The sequence below is a fragment of the Streptopelia decaocto genome, assembly GCF_964273445.1.
Source record: "Streptopelia decaocto genome assembly, chromosome: 13".
Taxonomy (NCBI): domain Eukaryota; kingdom Metazoa; phylum Chordata; class Aves; order Columbiformes; family Columbidae; genus Streptopelia; species Streptopelia decaocto.
The window spans coordinates 15,897,023-15,922,420 of NC_138668.1; the positions used below are offsets into that span (position 1 = coordinate 15,897,023).

Genomic DNA, 25,398 nt, shown 5'->3' on the forward strand with positions numbered 1-25,398 from the left:
CACCCTGGTGAGCCCAGCACTGGACACAGCACTCGAGGGGTGGCCTCTCCAGTGCCGATCTTCTTCCTCAGCTGCTGGCAATGATCCTCCTCGTGCAGCCCAGGACACTGTTGGCCTTCTTTGCTGGCTCAAGTTCAAGGTGGTGTCCACCAGAGCGGCCAGGGCCTTCTTGGCAGAGCTGCTTTCCACCCGAGCATGGCCTGGTGCCTGGGACCATTCCTCTCCAGGGGTATGATTTTCCATGTGTCTTGGTTCAACTTCAGGAGGTTCCTGTCAGCCCATTTCTCCAGCCTGCTGAGGTCCATCTGGGTGGCAGTGCAATCTCCTGGTGTCCCAGCCACTCCTTCTAGTTCTGTGTAGAACCATGACTGATTTTGTTGGTTTGGTTTCTAAATTTAAGCAGAGGAAGAAAATCAAGTGGACAGGGGTTGCATACCTCCTCTTTCTTTAATTTGTAAACCTATTTAGTGTTTTATTTCTAGTTGATCCTGCAGAGCAGCCAGTGGGAGACTGCTGAAATTCGGGAGCATCCCCTGGGCACAAGACTATGCCCTTGAGAGGCAGTGCACCTGAAATCACAGAGCCTTTTCTGTTGAGAGATGAAAGTAAAAGGGACTGGGAAGAGATTTCTATTTTCTTTTACAAATGGTGCTTGGGGAGCGGATTTCCCCACACAGCTGGAGAACACCAAGTGCAATAAAGGAGTCCAGGAGAGAGCTGGCCAGGGAATTTCCCAGGGAGAGAAGCAACGTCTGGATGAGGAATGACCCCCCAAACCTGTCAGCCAGGGCACGGCTGCAGCCCCAGCCCTGCTGCTCCCCATGCTCTGCCCAAGGCTGCGCGTGCAGCAGGAGCTCAAAAGCCACCTGAAGAGCGAAGAGCGGAAGGACATTCCTGCATGTGAGGGGTGCCCAGCCAAAAACTTCAGAAATGGGGCACTTGGATGCCTAATGCTGCTGCCTCCCTGCCTAATGCTGCCAGGGGCCCTGGGGCGGCTGGCACAGCTCCCCATGTGCCTGCTCCCTATTCCCCTGCCTGTTCCTGGGACAGCAGGTGGTGACGGGGATGCTGGTGCCCCACCAGCCCCTGTACACCATGAGCTCCTGCCCAATGCCTGTCCCTGCCCACTCCAGCCCCTGCCACCCCGTGGCCTCGGGCTCAGCAGGTGCGGGGCCCCTCCGTGCTCCACACCCTGCCCAGCAGTGCCCAGGAGCCAACAGATGCCTCCAACGAGGACAGGGTGGCCATGGAGGACAGCGTCCCTGCCACCAGCTCCCATCAGCCCACTCTGGCTCTGCTGATTGGAAGAAACACCATGAAGCCTACAGGTGAGGTGTGGGGGTTGGCAGAGCACAGGTGGGGGGCCAGCTGAGGGAAGCTCATATTGCCCTGGGGCTGGGTTGACTTTGTTTGCTTTATCAGCAGCAGTGACCACCCCGGTGGCCAACAGGAAGCCAGCAGGGGCCAGCTGCCTTTGCTGAGGCCTTTCCTGACAGCAACAAAGAGCTGGTCAGGGATGTGATAATCAGTGTCAGCCTTGGTTGTCATGACCAGGACAGGGTGGGATCTTGGATGCAAAGGGCAGTGAGCGAGGCCAGCAGCAGAGCACGGACCTGCGACTCCAGAGGAGACGACTTTCATGTAGTCGAGGCACTGATACAAGTGGTGCCATGGGAAGCAGCTCTGAGAGGTGAAGGAAATCTGATATGCCTTTCAGGACAGCCTCTTCTAAGGACAAATTATTTGCATTGATAAGGAAGAAAATAATTTATTATACTGGCCTTGATCAGAAAAAACAAGCTGCATTCTTCACAGGCTTCTATGCAATAATATACCTGAGACAATCCCTAGAAGATGTGTACAGGTTTATATTGGTTGGAAGCATTTAGTATCTTCCTTTCAGGGATGCTTCCTTTGGTATTTGCAATTTTCATCTGACACCGTCCCCAGTGTCCCTGACTTGTCTGCCTTCCTCAATGAGCTCCACAAGCTCTCCGAGTACATGGTGGAGGGCAGCCGCCCCAAGGTGACACTCCTGATATGAGCACCTGCCTCAACAAGGTTCCTGACTTACCCATGTACAGGGCAGAGGGCAGCAGCCCCAAAGAGCGAGCAGTGGTGGCAGGGCTGAGGGACAGCAAGGTTACTGTCAATTATATCCCCAACTATACCAACTTCCTCAAGCAGCTCCGTGGCCTCTCCAAGTACGTGGCAGAGCGTGGCTGCCCTATGGAGTGATTGTGGCAGCAGGGCTGGGGGACAGCAAGGATATGTCCCTGATGTCCTTGGTTTCCCAAGTGCCTTGCCAGCACTGCTTTCCTCAATGAGCTCCACGACTTCTCAGAGTACGTGGCAGATGACCACTGCCCCCAGAACCAAGCAGTGGCAGCGCAGCTAGGGGACAGGGAGGACACTGTCTTGACTGGCAATGTCCCCAGCATGACCACTGAGGTCATCGATGAGCCCCCTGACCTCTCCAAGTAAGTGGCGGATGAGTGCTGCCCCAAGGAGTGAGTAGTGGCAGTGGGGCTGGAGGATGGCAGGGACACTGTTCCCAATATCCCCGACGTCCCCAACTTGACCACCTACCTGAACAAGCTCCCCCGTGTCTTGGAGTACAGGGCAGAGGGTGGCTGCAACAAGGAGCAAGTGGCAGTGGTGATGCTGGTAATGGTGAAGACCCCTTCCCCAATGTCCCTGACAGCCTTGCCAGCTGTCCTTCAGTGAAATCCTCAGCTTTTGGAGAATGGGGCAGAGGGTGAATGCCCTAAGGACTGCCTGGCAGCAGTGACACTGGGGGACTCCAACCCCTTTGGGGGATGGCAGCCTCCCCATTGCAGGACCCCAAGGGGAAGCAGGGCGTGCTGGCGGTTGTCCTCCTGACCTGGGTGCCTTGGAGACTTCTTAGAAGAGCTCTCTGGGGACCTCTCAAGACAGTTCAGAGGAGACTTCACAGCACAGTCCTGTGGTGAATCCCAGAAGGATCCCCTGAAGGCTCCTCTGGAGAGCCCCACCTGAGCTCCCTGCAGATCCTGTTGCCGGGTCCGCTGGCCAGCCCCCCAGCTGCCACCCAGCATCATCCGCCCCGCACGGCCCAACTGGTGGAGAAGGCGCTGCAGAGGTAGCCCAGGGTGGTTTTGCCATGCCTGCCTCCACTGCCGGGCATCGTCCCCTGCCGGGCGGTGCCCGCACCGGGAGAGGCAGGCAGCGAGAATGCGGAGTGCTCTGCACCAGCCAGCATCCCCAACGTGCCAGAGACCTCCCCACGGGACGACATCCCACCCAAGAGAAAGATGGTGGTGCCCTTGGCCGGGAGGAAGCCTCAGGCCCGGGGGCAGCGGCAGGGCGGTGCAGACGCACTCAGCGCTCCGGTTCGCGGAGCCCCTGCCCGCCATGGCGGCGCCGGAGAGCGGAGAGTACGGCCGCAGCGCCACCTCGCGGTTACCTACCGGAACCACCGCCCCGCAAACGGCACGTCCCGGGCTGGTACCAGCACCCCTGGGACCGTCCTCTCTGCCCCGTCCTGCTGCTGACAGACCCACCGCCGACATCCCCATCACCCACCGGGACCGGCGTCACGGAACCACAGAGTGCTGGGGATGGGAAGGGCCCTGGAAAGCTCATCCAGTGCAATCCCCCCATGGAGCAGGAACACCCAGATGAGGTTACACAGGAAGGTGTCCAGGCGGGTTGCAATGTCTGCACAGAAGGAGACTCCACAACCCCCTGGGCAGCCTGGGCCAGGCTCTGACACCCTCACCGGGAACAAGTTTCTTCTCATATTCCCGTGGAACCTCCTGTGTTCCAGTTTGTACCCATTGCCCCTTGTCCTGTCACTGGTTGTCACCAGAAGAGCCTGGCTCCATCCTCCTGACACTCCCCCTTTCCATATTGATCCCCATGAATGAGTCCCCCCTCAGTCTCCTCTTGTCCAGCTCCAGAGCCCCAGCTCCCTCAGCCTTTCCTCACACGGGAGATGCTCCACTCCCTTCAGCATCTTGGTGGCTGCGCTGGACTCTCTCCAGCAGTTCCCTGTCCTGCTGGAACTGAGGGGCCACAACTGGACACAATATTCCAGGTGTGGTCTCCCCAGGGCAGAGCAGAGGGGCAGGAGAACCTCTCTGACCTACTGACCACCCCCTTCTAACCCACCCCAGGTACCATTGGCCTTCCTGGCCACAAGGGCTCAGTGCTGGCATCCTGGACCAACATCCCCACCTGGGACTGAGGTCGTCCACACCCACCTGGGGACACACTTACTGAATTCAGCCAGAGTTTCCACCTGGCGGAGCAGAGAGTGAAGGTGCTGGGGCCACTGCGCTGACTGCCCGACCCAGAGCTCAAAGCTGGCCCCAATGCTTCCCTCAGGATCCCCAATCCCCTGCCAGTGGCCCTGAGAACCAGCACAAGGCCAGCTGCCTCCAAGACCCTGGCTGATGGCAAGAAGGAGATGACACCTGCAGTAGCATCTAACAGCAAGGGCACACCAGGGTCTGCCAAACCCAAGCAGGTAAGCTGGATGCACCTGTCACCCACAGGTGGGCCAAACCCAACGGCAGGGGCTGTTGCAGCAGCCATGCACACCACTGAGCAATCGGGTGATGGGCCGGGCTCAAAGGGGTCATGTCGGGCTGGCAACCAGTCATTAGCGGGTTCCACAGGGATCCGAGGGCCAGCGCTCCTCAGTGTCTTTATAAATGATTTAGACTCAGGACTTGAGTAAGTAAAGTAAATCTGAGTAAGTTTTCTGATGACACAAAATTGGGGGAAGCTGTCGACACTCTGGAGGGCATAGAGGCCCTGCAGAGGGATCTGGACAAATTGGAGAACTGGGCAAAGTTCAACAAGGGCATGTGCTGGATTTTGCACCTGGGACACGGCAACCCTGGCTGTACAGACAGATTGGGGGGACGAGATGCTGGAGAGCAGCTCCGCGGAGAGGGATCTGGGGCTTCTGGTCAATGGTCCCCTTACCTCTTGTTCTTCAATCTCACCTTACCTTCCCTCCTGTCCCTTCCCCTCCCCATTTCAAAAATACCCTTCCTTATTTATTCTACACCCTGCCTCTCTCCTCTCCTCACTCCCTTTCCCTTTCCTACCCTCACCTCTACACCCACCCCCTTTACACGCTTCCCCTCTCTTTCCTTCCACACCTCTCCCACTCCACTGTCCTCTCTTCCCCTCAACACACTTCCCCCCTTCCCTTTCCCTCCCCTCCACTCCTTTCCCCTGACCTCCCCTCTTCTCCCTTCCTCTCCCCTTCTTACATTTCCCTTCCCCTTCACTACCCTCCCTCCCCTTATGTCTCCTCCTTTTTTCTCACCTCACCTTCACTCCATTCCCCTTCTCTCCCCAAATCGAAAATCCCCTTTCCCTCTCCTTTATTCTGCTCCTTTGTTTGCACTTTCCCTCTTCCCACTCCTTCATTCTACATGGTTTTCTCCCCTCCACTTACTTCTGCTACTTCCATCTCAACTCACCTTCCCTCCCCTCCACATTTCAAAAATCCCCTTCCCTCTCCTTTGTTCTACACCCCACCCATCGCCTCTTCTCCCCTCTCCTCACTCCACTTACTCTTCTCCCCTCACCTCATCTCAGCTCTCCTTTCACTCTTCCCCTCACCTTCTCTGCCCAGCCATCCAGAGAGCATTGGGAAGGGCTTATGTCCAGCCAGTCCACCGAAAACGTGTCCTTAAACATGGACATTTAATCAGGATAGGCAGAAACTCCTGAAGGACAAGGGAGATGAAATAATAGAATACTGGTAATAGAAGTACAGCGGAAGATCAATATTTCTTCTCCTGTCCTTAGTACACTTCCCAGTAATTAATTATTATTTTTTTTAATATATATGTGTAAAGGTGCATCTGTTGCCTGATGATGATAAAAAACCAGTGGGGTAGCACATAGGTTTATGGCGACAAATGTAAATGGTCATTGGCTTCTTGGACTGAACTTTCTATACATGCAACAAGATGCACTCAGACCCCTGAGATGTCCCCTCCCTTTGGTGGCCCAGTGGCACGGGCAGCAGAGCCCTGCGAGGGCGAGAATCACGGACTCCACACAATCCAATGTGAACTCAAGCGAAGCCGTTTATTGCTTGTTACAATTCTCCTTAAGTATCTTTTTGACCTGTCCACGCACTTACAGACTGCACGTAACTGGACAAGAGCTGCTGTTCACGCGCCGCAAACTCACGAGTGACTGGATGTTACAAATCTGCACGAGCTCTAGTGCTGAGCAAAAAGTATCGACAAAATTGGTGACTGGCTGACTCTTCTTCACTTGCTCAAGGCTGCACGAGGTCACGTAAGACGCGGAGGCGGTTTTGCTCTCTTCTGGGTCACATAGGCCTCACAGGCCTGTTCAGTTCAGTTCCATATAATGTCTGTTCTACTCAAGAAAATGCCTCAAATCTCCCACAGAGCCCCACACGGCAAAGCCTGCCACATCTCCCCCAGGCTGTCCTGCCCTGGCTGGTGCTGACAGGAGGGGAGACCGGTGGTGACAGGCCTGGGGGGTGACAGGAGGGACATGGAGCAGTGAGAGGCCTGGGGGGTGACAGGAGGGACATGGAGCAGTGAGAGGCCTGGGGGGTGACAGGACATGGCCCTTTTGTCACAGCACACTGGGCTGTGGGAGGCGCGGGGGGTGCGCGGTGCCACTGTGACTGCAGGTGAGGTGCTGCTGGTGACCCCTACAGTTGGTGTACAGTTGGTGTCCCAGCAAACCCCCAAACTGAACCCTGAGACAGGGGCGCCTGAGCCGGGCCTGGGAGCGCTGCGGGACAGAGAGGGAGCAGAGACCGAGCCGAGGCCGCAGGAGCCTTTCCCTCCTGTGCGCCTGCCCGGGCTGTGAGCTCGGGCTCAGCCCGCAGCGCTCGCCCCAAAGCCCTCGGTGGACCTTCCTGCTGTCGCCGTGGGGCAAACCCAGCGTGGGGGCCAGGGCGCCGTTTGCCACAGCAGACGCTGTCGCGGAGCAGCAGCACCCGGCCATGGGCACGTCACGTGTCTACTACAAGTTCTTCGCCGCTCTGGACTACGAAGCAGTCACCTTCAACGGCTTCCATATCTCCCTGCGCGAGCTCAAGTGCAAGATCAGGGCACACAAGAAGCTGAAGGCGACCAAGTGTGACCTGCTGGTCACCAACGCACAGACCAAAGAAGGTACTCGGGGGCGGTGGGCACGGGGTGGGAAGCAATAATGTGATGTGGCCATGGCTGGTCGCTGTGGCTTGTGCTGGGGCCTTGCAGAGCTGTTCTTTTGTAGTTGCTCTTCTGGCAACTGCCTTCTGACCTGTGTTTAGACACACAACTTGGCATGGAAGGATGCGCGGTTGTTGTGCGATGCGTAGTGCTTGCAAAAGTTTTGATTTCCAGGGATTCTTCCAGGTAAAATGATAATGATATGTGAGAGGATATATTTCTTCAAAATTTGGAGGAGAAAGCTGAAAGTGATGGAAATAGAACCGATGGCTTGGGTTTGGTGACTTAATTTTGCCTTTGACTTGTTTTAATCCACTGCATTGGAAAACTGGTTTTCTGGCTGTTGCTGAAACCGCTCACCAGCAACATCTGGATCAAGAGTTTATCTGTGAGTTTTAATCTAAGCAGAGCCTTTAAAGCCATCTTGCACATGAGTGTTCCCTGTATCTAAATTATACTTTGGAATGTCTTGTTAATAGAACTTCTTTTCTACACCAACGATATTGTCATTCAGATGCACTTGAGGATCCTTTCATCATTGATTTCTACCGTTTTTTTCCTGGTACTACATGTTAACCATGTCAGGACAGTACTGAAGCTTTATGGCAGAACATTTATGGTGAATACATGCAAGAAATGTTCTTAGAGAAGTCATAAAAGCTTTTAAATCTTAGAAACAGTGCTTGATTCTCAGAGATAATAATGGTTTCATGTTACTTAGTATGATAGTTCAGTCTGGTCACGTGCCATCTTGATACGTTTGAATGTGATTAAAGACTTGGAGGCTTTGGGATGGGACTTCTCAGAAATAAACAAACTGTAAAGTGTTTTCATTCCATAAACATTAATTATTTTTTCCCTGTGGTTCTGTGGCACTCTTACAACAATCTTTTCTTTAAAATGAGCACTACTGGTTTGGCTTTTTTCCTCTTCCTGTTTCATGTATTTAAAACTTAAACAGAATAGAATGTTCACTGCAGAACCTGTAGCTGCAGCCTTAGAAGTGTTGGTTGCTGTTTCTGTAGCGATACTTAAAATATTTTCAGGAGCGTGTCTGTGAAGAGGAAAGAACCGCATGCATTAGCAGACTCTCCTTTAGTGACGTTTGAGACCATTTTGCTGCTGATATTCAAACAATTTTAAAAACTGAAAAAGATTTTGCTGCTTGTGTTTGATTATCAAATCTGAAGCTTACTTGAAATGTACCGTTAGTGTGTTGAGATAATAAAAGTGTGATATTACATCTAAAATTTTGCTTTTGTATCTGTAAAGGGATTCTTTGAAGTGCTACGTAATAGTTCTATTTAATATCTATTATAACATATTAATATCTATTATAACATATTAATATATATTCTTACTAACCGCCTGATGTCTTTTTCTATATTTATGTTGTTTTCAGAATACACAGAAGATAATGCCCTGATTCCAAAGAACTCATCAGTGATTGTTAGAAGAGTCCCTGCTGGAGGAGTTAAAGCCACCAGCAAAACACATGATGTGTGAGTACCCATGAAGCATTGATTCCTTGTTAGGGGTTCACTGTGTTCACTTTTTGTGTTGATATCAGTTTACAGAGGCATTCAGATTGTATCTTGCTTGCTAGAGCTGCTGTTAATTGTTGTTGTAATGGGGTAGATTTGAATGTATCCGTCCCAAAGCGACTCACCGGCTCAGGCCTGCTGGGGCAGGAGGTTCCAACTCCAATATGGTAACTTTTAAAATGCTTCTGATGGGTTTTTTCTTGGGTTGATTTTTCTGAGACCCAAGTTGTGTATCCTGATTCCTCTATGTGGAGAGATTCCTTATTATATGTATTTGCTTTTATTGCTTTTCTAGTAAGGACAGGTATGTATTGGAAACTTCTAATTTGTTCCTCTCTTGGGAAAGTCTGATTCTCAGTGTTTGACCATTTCCTGCAACTGGGTAGGGAGGGATATAGCAGGAGTTCTTACGCCCCACATCTGTTTGTTTTGCATACCAGCAATAGAGGGAAGACCAAGGGTTGCCAGCTGGCAAACCACCCAAACAAGAAGTTTCATTCATAAATGATTCCTGTTAGTTTCCCAAAGACAGTGTCCGTGTCAGGCAAGAGAAAAAGGACAATATCTTGAAGTGTATTGCGTTTTGTGCAAGTACGATGAACGAATAATGAATCGTGTCCGAACTTGAAACTCAGTAAGCACTTTAGCATGTAACCAAAGGTTACCAGTTATCTTTTCATGTCTGTTCTTACCTTGAGCTGATATCTGTGCTCCAGGTTTTCATTCTGTATGACAGGGAATCAGGTGTGTTAATCAAAATTAGAGCTATTCAAATGCAATCCTGACTACAGGGTTATTGCTGCCATTTCTGTATTCATACCAGTCCTATATTAGCTACATTAGCATTGTTTGCATAGTCGTGTTTTCCAACCTTTCCACATAGGACAGACACTGTAAAACCACGATTAGTAGATATTACTGGCTTGTGGTTTTGCCATGTCTTTCTTATGTTGGTTCTCAATAAATAAAGTAGACTGGTGAGTTACAGGGTGTCTCGAACAAACAGTGCAGCAGCATCCTGGTACCCATGAAGCATTTGCTGTGCACGTAAACTTTGGGCTTATGAGTTGCAGTGTTTGTGGGCACTACCTAGTAATTCTGGGCACCATAGCGTTGTGCTTATACACATGGCGTTGTTTTGGGGGTTAACTGAAACACGTGTGCTTCGTGCTGTCTTGTCGTGCATCCTCCATTTCTGCTTGGTGATAATCTGGAGTATTTGTTTGTGCTGGGTCATCCTCAGGTGTCTGTGGCTGTGAGTGGGAGCCTGGGGCTGTTGTAACAGCGGCAGGAAGCCTGAGCCTTTCTGTTTGTACCTGAACTCCCCAGCAGACCTGAACGGCCTCTGCTCATGGGATGCTTGGGTGAATGATTTGTGAACTCTGTCGATGGTTGCGTGTCTGGTTCATGATGAGTAGCACGCAGATACAGCTCAATGAGTCTGTGGAATCTCAGCAGGTTTCCCAATGTAATCAATATTTCCTAAAAGATTGTAGTAATTTAATGTGATCTTAAATAAAATTCTGGCAATTAAGACCTTTTTGTTTTTTTGTCACAGGGTTCCTGAATCACAGAAAATCTTCCAAAGTGCTCCCAGGTGACATTTCTAGTGCTATTTTTAGTCAACACAGTCTATGTAACATATTTAGTATTTGGGCACTTTCATGGGTAATATAGTAGATATCTGAACACGGTGCTTGGGCTTCCACACACAAACACTGTTCTGAAGACTGTGCTGCTGATATTTTGTTATTTCTTTGCAATATGACTGATTTATTTCACTAAAGTAAACTGGCACTAAGAGGTTTCTCTCACTGCTCTTTCTTAGAAACTGAAGTACTGTGTCTGGTACCTGTTTGTTATACTCGGGATATACAGATTGGCAACAGTTCCTTTCATATTTTGATGGTTGATTATGTAAAAATACAACACTGTAGTACAGACTTCATATTTCTGATACTTATATAGCAGAGACAAAATATCTGAGGACTTCCTCTGGCACTGCTGTGTTCTGTATCTGTCAGTCTTAGAGTAAGTTGTGACAAAGCAGATATGGGATTTTGGGTTTGGTTTGGTTTGGTGTTTTTAGTGGCACTGCATGTACTGAGGGAGAACAGTGTATGTGTGTGAATACATTTCTACATTCCCTAGACTATCAGAACCTGATGTTCTGATGTTGAGGTTTTGTAATCTCTTTCCGCTGGCTCATGTTTGGTACAAGAGCTTTATTTTAAGTTCTGATCTCCTTTATTTCTTCTTCTAGAAGCCTAACGGAGCCAGCGAGTGGAACATCAAAAGCCGTATGTAAAACCACAATTTTTCTACACGCTGCACTGAATTCTAAACAATGTAGCCTTGTTTCAATTTTCCAAACATTGACTTAATGTATTTCACAGTAAAACCTAGTGTTAGAGCGAGATAAGGACTTAGCAAAACCAGTCGATTCAATGTGAATCACGCTAAGCCATTTATTACAGAAACAAGTCTCCTTATATACGTAACTATATTCTAATCACGCGTCCACGCTCCAAGCATGGATTCGCTAAATGAGTATCGTGGGCTGTCCGTGCTCTGGAGTCTCACTGATGATATGTCCGATGATTCACGCCACGCCAGGACCCTGGTGATTGTGGAACGCCCCTCTTTCTCACAGCAGACTCTGATCTCAGCTTCTCGAAGAGGCCTTGGGATTCCTTTGAGCCTGACTAATTCAGCAACAGGTCTTTATCTATCAAAACCCCCGCACAACCTAGTACATGTTGTGAACACGATGTATTTGATTCAACACAGCAAACAGCACAGTGTGTTTAGCCTGGAGAAAAGGAGGCTGAGTGACACCTGATCACTCGCTACAGCTGCCTGAAAGGAGGTTGTAGCGTGAAAGGTGTTGGTCTCTTCTCCCAAGTCACAGGTGGTAGGACGAGATGAAATGGCTTCACGTTGTGCCAGGGGAGGTTTAGACTGAGTATGAGGAGAAACCTCTCCTCTGAGAGGCTTGTGGGGCATTGGAACAGGGAAGTGGTGGAATTGCCGTCCCTGGAAGTGTTCAAAAGATGTACAGATGATGTTCTTAGGGACGTGGTTTAGAGGTGGACTTGACAGCGTTGGGTGAATGGTTGGACTCGGTGATCTTAAAGGTCTCTTCCAACCAAAATGATTCTGTGACTCTGGTTCTGTGAATACGCCAGCATGTTTGTAACACGCTAAATAGAACATGAATTCTCTATTTCCTGTGAGTAGAAAGAAGTGCTATCACCTTTAAGAAATCCGACTTCTGCCTGCAGGCCATAGAACTGCTTTCCAAACAGGCGGGTTTTGAATGTCTCCAGAGTTTTAATCCTTTTTAGCTGAAAATCAACAGCTTCCTTACCCCTGTGACTTTGCAGCAGTTGTGAGCGTTTGACAAGGGCCACTCTCTGACATATCCTGGAGCACTAAGTTGATCTCGAGCGAGTTTGGTTCTTGTCATTTCTTCTCTCTATCCACACGGGCACTCTCAGGCTGGGGTTTGGACTTTGTTTTGAGCAAATACAAATTTCACTGGATTGGAAATGCCTCTTTCAGTGACACTCAGGGGCTATAGTGCAGACTGTCAGACTACAGTAGAGGTGAACTATTGCTGTGTTCTGATTGTAAAACAAATGTGTTTAATTTTTTGTGAACAGATTGATGACTCTTCTGCACCTGTGTCCCAGCTTATTAAGGTATTTGTACATTCTTGTCAAATGCTTTTAAGAAAAAGGTATTTGCTTAGTATTTTTCTATCTTATACTTTGATCTGTAGCTGGATAACTGTTGTAATTTGAAATTTAATAATTTCAAGTATTTATTTTACCTTCAGAATGTGTGCACATTTCGAGGCTGGACAGGGTGCTGGGCCATCCTGTCTAGTCGGTGCTTTTGCCAAGGAAGGTCGGAACAGATGGTGCCCGCGGTCCCTTCAAACCCGGTATTCTCTGACTCTCTGGGAGTTGTGCTGCACTTGACAGGATCGGTGCTGTCCGGCTGTGTGGGCTTAAATGTGTTTCTGGTGTGTGTGTCAATAAGGACTTGTTTAACAGGCTGCCAATCTGGCTGAAGCCGACGCTTCCGAAGAAGAGAAAATAAAAGCCATGATGATACAGTCCTGCCAGGCGTACAATCCAGTCAAGTAAGTGTTGGTAATCTGTTCTCTGACGATTAGGGAAAAATTGTAGAGATGGTTGTTTTAACATGCGAGACACATGCATCCCTTTTTCTTTTATCTCCAAAACCTTTTAGTTTCATGAAGAAAAACTTGGGTCTGCTTCCACCGTCATACACTTGCTTTCGTTGTGGACAGCCTGGCCACTATATAAGGAACTGCCCAACTAACAGGGTAAGATTGTGTGGGACTTGTGGTGCTACTGAGTGCTTAGTAGTGCTTGTGGTGCTACTTGTGTTTAGCCACTGAGTGTATGTGCATGAGGTACCAATTCAGCCTTCATGTACAGACGGTGAATATGAGTTTCTGCAGTGACTGGTTCGAGCACTGAATTAAGCTCTCGCTCTGAATCGCGCTTTGGTGGAGATGCAGGTTTGTGTCTTTTCTGAGTGGCTGGTGAGCTTAAGGGATATTTCACCTTTAAAGACCCTGAAGTTAAGCCAAAGACTGTCGATTGAGTTCAAGCACGGCTCGAGCCTTTGGAACATCCTGCCTGTATACATTTAGGAAGATGAGTGGTTTAGTCAACCCTTATTCTGGATAACAGGAGAGGATTAGAGACTTTTGCTGCTTCAAATAATCACTGAAATGTCATTTTGAGTGTGGGACTTCAGACAAGACATGGCTGCATTTCTTTTCTTAACAGGAAAAAAGTTTTCAGCCTGTTCCCAGAATTAAAAAGAGCACAGGAATTCCAAGGAGTTTCCTGATGGAAGTGAAAGATCCCAATACCAAGGGTGCTATGCTGACAAACACTGGAAGATATGCAATACCAACTATCAATGCGTAAGTATGGAATAAATCAGACTGACCCAAAAGGGAACAAGAGAAATCACGCCTGAGTGCTAATCCAAGCACGTTGCCCAGCACCTGCAGTTATGGGGCAGGAAGCATTATCTTTCTCTCTTAACTTCAAAATCTGTGATGTTTTCTAATATTAAAGGAAGGTGGTCCTTCAGTTCATGCCTCTGGAAGATGGTTACACTTGTGGTATGCTAAGAACCTGTGTTTCTGCAAAATAGTTCAGGAGTGTTTACAGTTGCAGTTGTTCTCGTTGAAAGCCGCTTTTGCTTCTGTTTTATATCTTGAAGACTTCTCAAAAAATTTCACAGAGAGCTGTTGGGCTGAGGTTTCCTCCCCATCTCGATGGTTTCCAATCTCATCTTTAACTTTGTTCGTTTTCCTTCCCCACTCCCCTCCAGGGAAGCTTATGCGAGAGGAAAGAAGGAAAAGCCTCCCTTCCTGGCAGCGGAGCCGCCCTCCTCCTCCTCCTGCTCAGAGGAGGATCTTGTTCCAGCTGAGTTGTTATGTCCCATTTGTAAAGATGTCATGGCTGATGCAGTTGTCATTCCCTGCTGTGGAAACAGTTTTTGTGACGAATGTAAGTGTTACTCCCATGTTTGTTAATTCAAATCCTCACATCTGATCTTCTGAAAGCATGAATAGGAGATAATGAGATGACTTTGTTACCTGTTCTATTTAATACTTAAGGATACCTGGAACAGGAAAGGACTCTTCCGGTATAAAGGATAAAAAAGGCAGAAGGCTTGTTTTCCTTTTTACACATCTATTGAAACCGTCTTTCCATGTGGAAGGACGGGTGTGAGAAGAGCACAGAACTGTGCAGGTCATTACAGTGTTGGATATTGAATGCGTTTAGTTTGTCTACAGCCCTTTCTCTGATACAGAATCACGCAGCCAGCTCTGGTGACTTACTGTGCTCTGCAACAAACACTCGGCATTTAATCCACATTCCTCACCACAGGAGAGTTGGTTAAAACCTCCAGAACTTGAAGCTGCTCGTGTTTTTTTGAGATGTGGTATATTTGTTAACCTTGAGGTTGGTAACTTCTCACTGTACTGGATGGTTGGAAAAAGACTAATTAAAACACTAGGACACAGCCTACTCTAAATCTTCAACTCTTGCAATAGTGAAATCAAAACCGTACTGCTATTTGCTGCATACTATAAATTTTTTACACTATTCAATATTTATCATACTGTTAATTCAAGACCACATTCAGCCATTAATCATATACGTCTTATTATTCACAGGTATTAGAACAGTATTACTGGAATCTGAGGAACACACATGTCCAGTGTGTCATCAAACAGACGTTTCTCCTGATAGTTTAGTTGCCAACAAGATCCTGCGCCAGGTAACATGACGACTTTTACGTAAATGGTTTGTAAGAAAAGTCTTTTTGAGAAAAAAAAATATTAATTTACATCTCCTTAAGCAAGGCCACATTGAGAAAGGCTAAATTTCTATCTTAAACACATTATCTGTTGTTAAGAAGCTTACAACTATTTAGATACACTCTGTCAAATTCAGGTCATGCTTCTGTTCAATACGATCGCCTCACTTTGAGAATCGGTATCAACACTGAAGTTCTTTACAGACACTCCGAGTCACCAGCCATTAATATCAGTGTTTGATGTGATGTGTTCATGTATCATGATTTTAGGATTGACAGCATTTAGAGGAATACACGTGTAATTTTACTCTCTGGAGGCTTTTGCTCATACATGTCCTGAATTTTCATAGTACATTTTCTAAATATTTTTGTGCCCCCAGGCTGTGAACAACTTCAGGAATGGAACTGGCTACAGTAAACAGATTCAGCAGCAGCAGCAGCTGCCACCACCACCAGTGACACAACCAGTGACACGCAACCCGCAACCTCTACTCCGGCCGACAATTTCCAAACAGAAGGATCCACTAATTCCTCCATCAGCTTCTGTGTCTTCTCATTCTGCTGCTTTGCCATCGTTTGGCCCTACTCAGGCATCTGGGGCAGCTCCGCTGCCAGGAATCCTGCCTTCTGTCACTGTCCCTGGTGTCCCACCAGCAGTGTCCCTGCTCTTCCATGGACATTTTTGGTAGTATATCTGTAGCTTAACCAAAGTTTTTACATGCAGGTGTAATTTTACAGTGAATGTAAAAGACACCAAAACACTGAAGTTAGATTCTGCTGCTTCTTGAGCTTCTCCACTAGTGATTTCTGTACCAATAGTGGCAGTTCCAGATGGCTGTGGAAGCTCTGGTGTTTCACTTACTTTGAATGAGGACCCTTTGATCAGTTGGAAGCTGCCTCATGCAAGAGTTTCCTCAGAAGTACTTCTTGTCATTCACTCCGGGTTTACCCCGAAGGAGGAACCTTTTTTCCTCAGGAGCCCTTTGATTTTGGGTGCTTAGCAGTTCCTAGAATAACCGTTTATTTATGTCAAACCTGCTTGAGCGCTTTAATTTCTCTTTAGTTGAGTCATACTCAGTTACGGACTGTCTTGGATAATAGACATTGAAACACTATAAACTTGAAGTATTGACAAACATGACAGTCTAAGTTTGCGATCCAGTGAAGTCACATGAAAACACCTGAAAAATCTGCACTGTTGTTTAGGGCTCATATCCCTTCACCTTTACACCTGGCATGCAGACAGGCGCTCTGCCCAGAAGCCGCTCAGGCTCAGCTGTACCACTGAATGTGCAAGATCACAATCCAAAAGAACCTCTAGGGCAGGCTCTGAATCAGCACATCAACATTTTGTAATAGAATTTGAGTTCTTGCATGTTCCAAAGCTGAGATTCAGCAGGTGGGTTATACCTACTCTCAGCCTTTCATGTGCAGCAAGCTTAATAAAACGTTTTTGCAGTGAGCTTTCTCTTTAACTCCCACTAATCCAGACAGACACCTCCTCAGCGCTTCATTTGGAATCAACCAAATTCACATTTGTAAATGCAGTGCCAATTCTTTTTCCTTTTACAGTAGCCAGCATTTCTTACCTTGGACTTTATATTTCAAGCAGCACTTCAGAACACTGTTTGAATGATATAAATTTGGGTTTTTTGCAGCGAGGCTGATGTGGTTACAGCTCCTGCTGCTCTGGTGAGCGCCGCTGGACTTTCTCAACCCTCCTCTCTGACCAGCAGCGGTTTGTCGGAAGAGCAGGTAAATTTTATTCCAAAATATGCAGTGATTCTTGTATTTTAGCAGAGCTTGTTTTCCAACGGTCTGTGTTTATTCAAAGGGCTGTCAGGTTCCTGTACTAAGACAACCAGCGCTGACAAGTCTCCTGGGCCCGCAAGGACAATCAATACCCACCAATGGTAACTAACTACAACTATAGAATTTAGTTTTTAAAGTTATCTTCAGATAAACTGAATGGGGTTTTTCTGTCTCCTCTCTCCACTGAAAAAGCTCAGGCAGTGAGAGCCAGTACAGTCTGCTCAGCCAGCGGGAGACCAGGCTGGGAACTGTAAGTATTCTACAGAAATTCAATAGATCACTATTGTAACCTGTTAAAAGAGGCCACAAAACGTAACGTAGGCAAAAGCTGGTTTATAATGAAATACGAATGCACAAATAGTTGTGGAGAATGCAAGTGGTAATAAATTTTTAAATGGCTTCATTTCAATTGTCTTGAACAAAGGAGACCTGTGCTTGCAGTAAGATTATTTAAAATGAAACTCCAGTACATGATTAAAAAGGGGACTCTGAAAAATGAACACCTTTTGGGGTAACCATACGTACATATAAAAATGAAATAGAATTGAAGCATCAGGTGGAAAGCCACCCTTTTGATTCGTGGCTGAATAGGGCTGAATAAATTGATTTCCCAATATAAATCATCCTCCAACATTCTTCTGTTAACAACTTAGTTGATACTGATTGAGCAAATTATTGGAAAACCAATGCTGTTATTTTATGACAATTTTGTATTTCTTCAATCCAGTCATCTCGAGTAGCCAAGCTGCTTTCTCTCAGTTGGAGAGAGAGGAGCCTGTTTTATCTGTTCTTGCCGTGTCAAGTAGGTCCTTCATTCTGGTGTGTGTTTGTTATAGACAGATGGTAAGTGTGTATAAAACCCTAAACATAAATAAAACCAAACCCCAGGATCCATCCCACCAATGATCTGAAGTCTCAGGATGTATAAGCAAGAAAGTTTTGGGGTTTCTTGAGAAGTTCAAATCAAGGATGCCTGCACAGTGAACACACCCAAAGGACTCGGGCCCCAGCACTGCAACACCACCCGTCTCCGTGCCCATGGCTCCACCTCCCCTGTGTCCTCCAGCACCCCCCGTGCTCCCTTTTCCACCAGCGGCAGCACCACCACAGTTTCCTCCTCAGTCTCCCCCTGGTCACCCTCCAGCTGCTGGGTGCACTGTCTCCTTCCAGGGCATTCCCCAGCCCCGGAAAACGTCATCAGCTTGGGCACCAACACATACATCCCAAGGACACGGGCACCTCCTTTATCTCGGGAGGAGTTTTACAGAGGACAACAGAGACTTACAGAGGAGTATTTGGCTCAATGAAGATGCGTTGTTTTCCATTTCTGTGTTTCGATAGCGTATCGCACTGCACTTCCACGGAAGTGTATCGGACATAAGCAAAAATGACATTTTTTCCCATCTATTTTTTCATAGCAGATGGTAAACATGCAAAACTTAAAGCAAACATAATTCTAACACTTTCCTTAAAACTTGTAGTAATTCTGACCTGGTTTTCCTTACATAGGAAGGTCACCTGTTGCATCCGCATGCAGTATGTTTTCTTGCATTGATCATTTATTGTGTCTTTTTGTAATAAAGTTTAAACTTTAATTGTAATAAATGTCAAACTTATTTTGACAGGGAAAAAAAGAAGTCCAAACTTGATGAGTTTACGAATGATTTTGCTAAGGAATTGATGGAATATAAAAGGATTCAAAAGGAGCATCGGCAGTTGTTGTCCAGGTAATGACATCCTCATCCTCCTGACAGCTGTGAGGAGGCAGGAAACTGGACGGGTGTAGTTGCTGGATTTTTTGTCTCCCTATTCTGATTGAATAGCTGATGTTTCCTATCCCCAAAAAATCACTTGGGCAGGAGTCTGAATAATTCTCTGTTAGTAACGCTGTCAGTGTCTTCCCTCATTGAATCATATCACTGGAAGGTCAGTTTAGAGCTTTTAGATGTGATCTCACCTGACATACAGTTGCCGCACTGGGTTAGAACTCAAGATACGTGCAAGCTTTTGCTGGGACACCCCGAAGTGTTGATGAGATGGTCCTGTATGTGAGATTGCAGTACAAGTATTTTCCATCTGTACAAATTGCCAAATAATTAGTGAAGTTAAATGGACCAACCTGGCAATTTAGAATGGAGCTTTACTGTCTTCAGGTGAAATAATGTTTTCTTGATGTTTGATACTGCACTGTAACTATTAACACTTGCTCTTTTTGCCTCTTACTGCAACAAAAATGATTTGCATTGCATGTAGTTGCTGAGTAGTTAGAAATGTGCACATTCGTGTACCAGCAGAGGCCAGCACACACCACCTTAAATCAGCCCCCGGTGATGGTGGTTCCTGCGATAGGAGTGCAAATAGATTTTCCCTTCCTGTATGTTTTTAGACTAATGAAGCAGCAGCTGTTGTGTCCTTTAAGCAGAAACTGTTGTCAGGTTCTTAAATTTGCAGTAGCATTAAGTCAACAGCTGTTCTGATCAACTTCATTTGTGTGTGTGTGTTGTGTTTTATTGAAGGTCCAGGTCTCCCCACGATGCTCCATCTCACTCCAGAAGTTCGTACACCTGCTCCAGGTCAAGACCAGGCTCTTCCCACTCTCGCACCAACTCTGGATCTTTTAGTCATTCCCGGTCTCGTTCCCACTCCCGATCACCGTGTCAAAGAAGAGGCAGAGCGAACAGTCGTGACCGTCGTTCTAGTCCAAGGTCACGTTGTCATTACCAGTCAAGGTCTCGCTCATACAGAAGATGCCGCTCACGGTCAAGGTCTCACTCATGCAGAAGATGCCATTCACGGTCACGGTCTCCGGTGTTTAGAGGCCAGTCTCACACTAAAAGGACTGTGCCTCAAGGGGAAGGAGAAAGGGAATATTTTAACAGGAACGTGGAAGGTCCAGCATCTTCTATGAAAGGTTACTATGGCAGACCTGTTGACGTCAGAGATCCATTTGAAAAGGAAAGACGCAGAGAATGGGAAAGGAACTATAGAGAATGGTATGGCAAGGTTTCCAAGGGCTGTGCTGTTGCTGCTCAACCTCTACCGGCAGTAAACAGAGAGAACTTTTCTCCTGAGAGGTTTGGTCCGCCTGGGAGCAGACAAGAGAACTCACCGTGTGCTTGGGGAAACAGGGAGGATTATCCTGGTGGGCAGAGCCACAGAAGTCATAATATAACTGGACATTACAGTGAAGAACCTTCTGGAAGAGAGAGGCCTGGCATCAGTGATCCTAGAAAATCAAAAGAGAAAGAGGTGAAATATCCATGGGGAGATGACAAAGGAAATGAACAGAAAAGACACCAGAAGAGAAGAAAATGCAATGAGAATGAAGGATTTCGCAGTGCTGAGTTGCTGGAAGGTGCAAGAACACCAAGAGAGCCAGTTCCAGCAGGAGACGATAAAACAGACTCTCTGTTCGTGCTCCCGAGCAGAGGTGATGCCACCCCTGTAAGAGATGAGCCTATGGAAGCAGATTTGATTGCTTTCAAACCAGGGTCTGAAAAGGAGAGAATAGAGAAGGACGAGCCAAAAGAAAAGAATGACCAGACAAAGTCGAAAGTAGAAGTGGCTGCTCCTTCTAAGAAAGACGACACAATAATAGCAGCTGAAACTTCCCAGGAGACAGTGGACACCGATTGTGAAAATTCTCCTCAAATGGAACCTCCTGTGAAAAAAGCGAAGAAGGAGTTGTCAAAGACAGACGGTGCTGTAATATCTCCCTCCCAAAAGGATGAGAAGGCTCCTGGTGCTCCATGGAAATATCACCCAAAAGTGACAAAAGGTCACCCAGGAACCAGAACAGCCAAGGATGAAAAGGTGAAGAAAGACCATCCAAAAGAAACCAAATCAGAGAAGCCCTCCAGAGAGGACAAGTCAGAAAAACCTGCGGAAAAAAGCAAAACTTCTGATGCAAAACCTGAAAAAGGCAAAGGAAACGCAGATGAAAAGGTGGATGAGGAGCATGAAGCCACTTGCACAGACGCCTCAAATCCAGAAGCTGCTGAATGGAAACCATCGGCAAAGGGGAAGAGTGAGCCCGGTGCTGGAGAAGGAGAGCGAACTCCAGAAACAGCTACATCTGCGTTTCTCAACCGCCCCGCAAAAGAGATTGAACTGAACCAAGAAACTGGCGAAAATCTTGTGAGAGGAGCAAATGTGTCTCCTGCAGAAGATCCTGCGGGGAAACCCAAGGCAAGCAGTAGTAAAGTTAAACAGGATAAAGCTGAGGGGAAAGTACGAATAAGAGTAACAGCAGCTGATGGATCTAGTTCAGTTCCTGTAGGTTACACCAGGTACCTCATCATTTCTTTCCCTGTTCGTTCTTTCTTTCCTCCTCCTCTCCACCTCCAAAAATGTAAAATGCTTTATGGTGACTAATGAAGGGAACAGCTAAAACTAATGCAAAATAACAGAATAACCTGCGATCTTTCCTGCCAAACTGTTCCTGAGTCACAAACACATTTTGTTAAAGAAAGCAAGTAGTGTGTACTGCACAGAAAGCTGACAGGGTTCATTCACTGATGACGTGTTTGACCCTCACACCTGGGACTCTTTTTTCTCCCCTCTTATTCACTGCTTGTTGACTCTTAGAGGGATCCCCTCAATGTCTTCCTTCAAATCCAGCTTACAGCTAAAGGCAAGGACAACAGACATGTCTACGCCATGCAATGCTTTGCATTTTAAAAATTGCAAGGCACTGTAATGATCTACTTTTGTCAGGATGACATGAAATCATACCTGGCAGCAATAGCAGCTTGTTTGTCTATATACTGTTCTGATTTTAGCTCTGAGCAGTGTGACGTGTTGACACAGCTACGCTGCTTCCAGCTAAGGGCCAACTTTTTCTGCACTTACCATGGAGATCTCTCGTCTATATTCCCTTGTGTGACGTGTGTAAAAAAGAGAAGTGATCTAGTGTTGGGCTGATATTACATTTCAGCGCCTGAAGAAGCAGGAGAAAGCAAACTCCTAACATTTAAGACATTGCTGGAGACTTAAGATAGTGTCTTGATATTCTAAAAAGACATGAAGGAATTACCAGATCAGACCGTCCACAATCTTGATTAGCTTGTGTCTTTGTTAATTAAATATGGAATAGAATAATAGAATCATAAAATCATAGAATCATAGAGCAGTTTGTGCTGAAGGGCCCTTCCCAGCTCCCCAGTGCCCCCCCTGCCATGACAGGGACATCTTCACCAGCTCAGGTTGCTCAGAGCCCCGTCCAGCCTGGCCTGGGATGTCTCCAGGGATGGTTCATCCACCACCTCTCTGGCCAACCTGGGCCAGGCTCTCACCACCCTCAGGGCCAACAATTCCTTCCTCGTGTCCGGCCTGATCTCCCTCCTTTAGTTTAAACCATCACCCCTTGTCCTATCACAACAGGCCCTGCTCAAAACTCTGTCACCGTCTTTCTTAACAGCCCTTTTTCATTCCAGAAAGGTGCACTAAGGTCTCCCCGGAGCTTCTCTTCTGCAGCTGAACACCCCAACTCTCTCAGCCTGTCCCCCAGCAGAGCTGTTCCAGCCTCGGGTCATTCCTGGGGCTCCTCTGGCCCCTCTCCAGCAGGTCCATGTGTGTCCTGTGCTGAGGACCCAGAGCTGGCCCAGCACTGCAGGGGGTCTCAGCAGAGCAGGGCACAGGGGCAGGATCCCTCCCTTGACCGGCTGCCCACGCTCTTTTTGATGCAGCTCAAGATGTGTTTGGCCGTCTGGGCTGCAGGTGCTCATGGCCAACTCATGTCCAGTCCTTCGTCCACCAGCGCCCCAAGTCCATCCCTGGGGCTGCTCTCCATCCATCCCTCCATCCCCAGCCCGTATTGATACCAGCGCTTGCCCCGACCCAGGTGCAGGACCTTGCACTTGGCCTTGTTGAACCTCATGGGGATACTAAATTAATTGATTAGGAAGATACTAAATTAATTGATTGTTCATAATCTTAGCTAGTGGGCTCATCCTTTCTCGTCTGTTCCCTTAATTGATCATCCTAAAAGAAAAATGATTCAGAATTGAAACAAAAGCCATTTTATAAACTATTACAAAAGATGGTGGTGTGTGTATCTCACCTGTTATTAATGTACATTTATTTCCTCTGAGCAGCAGTTCTACTGAGGGAAGGCCCAGGACAAAGACTGAAGAAAAGCCAGATACAAACCAAACTGTCATTAAGAGCATGGAGGAGTATAATAATGATCTAACAGCCCCTGCAGAAGATGTCATCCTTACCATCCAAGTCTCTCAGTCAAAGTGGGATAAAGATGAGTTTGAGGCTGGAGAGGAACACAGTGAATCTACACAGGTGCCCACAAATGTAGGAAAACTTGTGAGTGTTATAAAAAATGTGAGTGCTAAGCCACCAAACCCTGTAAAACACAATGGAGAAGAGATGGAGCCTTTGGAGGAAATACAGAAATCTACAAAAGAAGTGAATGGTGAAAGCTCCCAGCATGATGCAAAAAGTTCAAAAAGTTTAATGTCAAATGAAAAAGGAAAAAACAAAGACCGGGATCATTCCTTGTCAGACCAGGACACTTCTGGGAAGAGCAGTGTGCAGCGAGAAAAAGACCACTCCGCATGTGCAACCGAACAAGGGCATGGGAGAAATAGTTCTCAGTCTTCCCAAGACAGCAGATCATCAGAGAAACACGGTATCAGCCCTTCATCCACTGCTAAAGACTGCAGTCCTAACCAGGTCAAAAAGTCTGACGACAATGGCAACAGAGATCATTCTAGTTCCAAATGTAGAGATGAAAAGAGTGAATTTGTGAGGATAAAAGACTCTCCTTCTGGAAACAGAGTATCTACCTCAGTACGGAAAAGTGAGCCAAGAGATGAACCAGCAGAGCCATCCGAAACAGGCACTGGGGATGCCAAAATGAGCAGATACAGCCCTCCACATCAGTGGGAGCAACCTGATCACAAAGCTGCTCCTGATTACAAGTGTACATTGGAGCAACACAAACCTCTAGCTAAAAATCCAGGGAAAGAGAAAGAGAAGCATGTATCAGAAGTAAAGAGCAAAAAGGAGAAAGAGCCAGGTGGTAATACACCACCTTTGGGACAAGAATCCCTAGATGTAAAAAATGAGGATGTGACTGGTCAAAACGATCCGAGTGTCGTCAAGCCCAAGGCTCAGGTAAGCAGCTCCTCACATCTCTCAGGAGTTACATCAGAAGACATAACTCAAGACACTGATGAGGCTGCATTTGTACCAGACTACAACGAAAGTGACAGTGAGAGTAATGGCCCTGCAGTGGATGAGAAAGCTGCAGGAAAAAATCCTAAAGACCTTTCGGAAAAGGCCACTGATAAGGTGAAAGAGGATCCAGCAGCAGCTGCTGCAGTGGGGCAGCCTGAAGGAAGCAGAGGACACAGTCAAAGCAGCCCCGGTGTTGGCCACTGCCATAGTCAAAGCCCTTCCGAGCGTCAGACTCAAAGCCACAGCAGCAGTGCCGGCTCAGGACAGAGTCCGGACACCAAGAAGAGGAAAAAAGAGAAGAAGAAGAAGAAGAAGCGCAAGAAGAAGAAAAAGCACAAGAAGCAGAAGGAACACAAGAAGCAGAAGAAACACACGGAAAGCAAAATGGAATTGGAAAAGAGCCGCAAACACAAAGACAAGAAGAAAAAATTGAAGAAGAGCAAAGATAAAGATGACCAAAAAGGGAAATCTGCTGCCATGTAGAATGACAGATAATTTTTAAAAATTCCTATGCCATCAATATGAAATTTTGTTAAACTGTAAACAAATTCAAGCATTGCAAATAATGACGATAGAGCCTGTGTTGCGCTTAATATATTACTGATTATTTGATTTTTACGTCAGAACTTTATAAATGTGAACATTTTTTACAGAATTGGGATTTGTGAGCATGGAACATGAGAGGCTTTTCTGTAGCATCTTATTTTTAACCGCCATTAATTAGTCTGTGTGTAGTAAAAATGTTGAGTTATTTTTAATTGACTGGCAGAAGCAGCTTGTATCAGTTATAAAACATCGGCAGAATGACTTGCAGAATACATTGCAGCTCTGTTATGTCACTTTTTGCTTGCAATAAAAGGTTTTCAATAAATGGTGCGATGTGATGAGGTTTCAGTGGTAGCTGAACATCAGCAGAGAAAAGACGAGTTACAGAAAACGGCCGCCAGTAACAGCAGCCGGCAGCTCACTGGAATGAGAAATAACATACCAACCAGTTTAAGTTTGAAAAAACTGGTAGGACTTTAAATGTTTTGAGCTGATGCCGCGTGGGGAGGTCCTGCCAAGAGGTGCTTTCATTTCCTGTGCCAGGGACTTGTTTTTAGCTTGTTAAAGGCAGCATATGGACCCAAACATACAGCCAGTATTATTTTAAAATAACATCATATGTGGACCTGTCACATTTCGACATTGTTCCAGTGTGTTTAGAAAGCTATGGTCATTTGCCAGCCAACATTCACACCTCTCTTTACGATGCCCTG

General features: G+C 46.9%; 1 protein-coding gene across 1 annotated transcript; it reads left to right on the forward strand.

The window, feature by feature from the left end:
• Positions 1 to 821: 821 nt before the first annotated feature.
• LOC309445699 (E3 ubiquitin-protein ligase RBBP6-like) lies at positions 822 to 24,622 on the forward strand (the record flags this gene model as incomplete). Its single annotated transcript, XM_082064703.1, is given in 21 exon segments — positions 822 to 900; positions 1,134 to 1,328; positions 1,982 to 2,204; positions 2,310 to 2,480; positions 4,369 to 4,510; positions 6,881 to 7,169; positions 8,611 to 8,710; positions 11,016 to 11,052; positions 12,418 to 12,456; positions 12,814 to 12,902; positions 13,013 to 13,109; positions 13,582 to 13,721; positions 14,138 to 14,316; positions 14,991 to 15,094; positions 15,514 to 15,614; positions 17,903 to 17,954; positions 17,957 to 18,107; positions 18,110 to 18,236; positions 18,571 to 18,672; positions 19,462 to 21,234; positions 23,038 to 24,622. Coding segments are annotated over 21 exon segments (5,775 nt in total).
• Between the last annotated feature and the right edge of the window lie 776 nt (positions 24,623 to 25,398).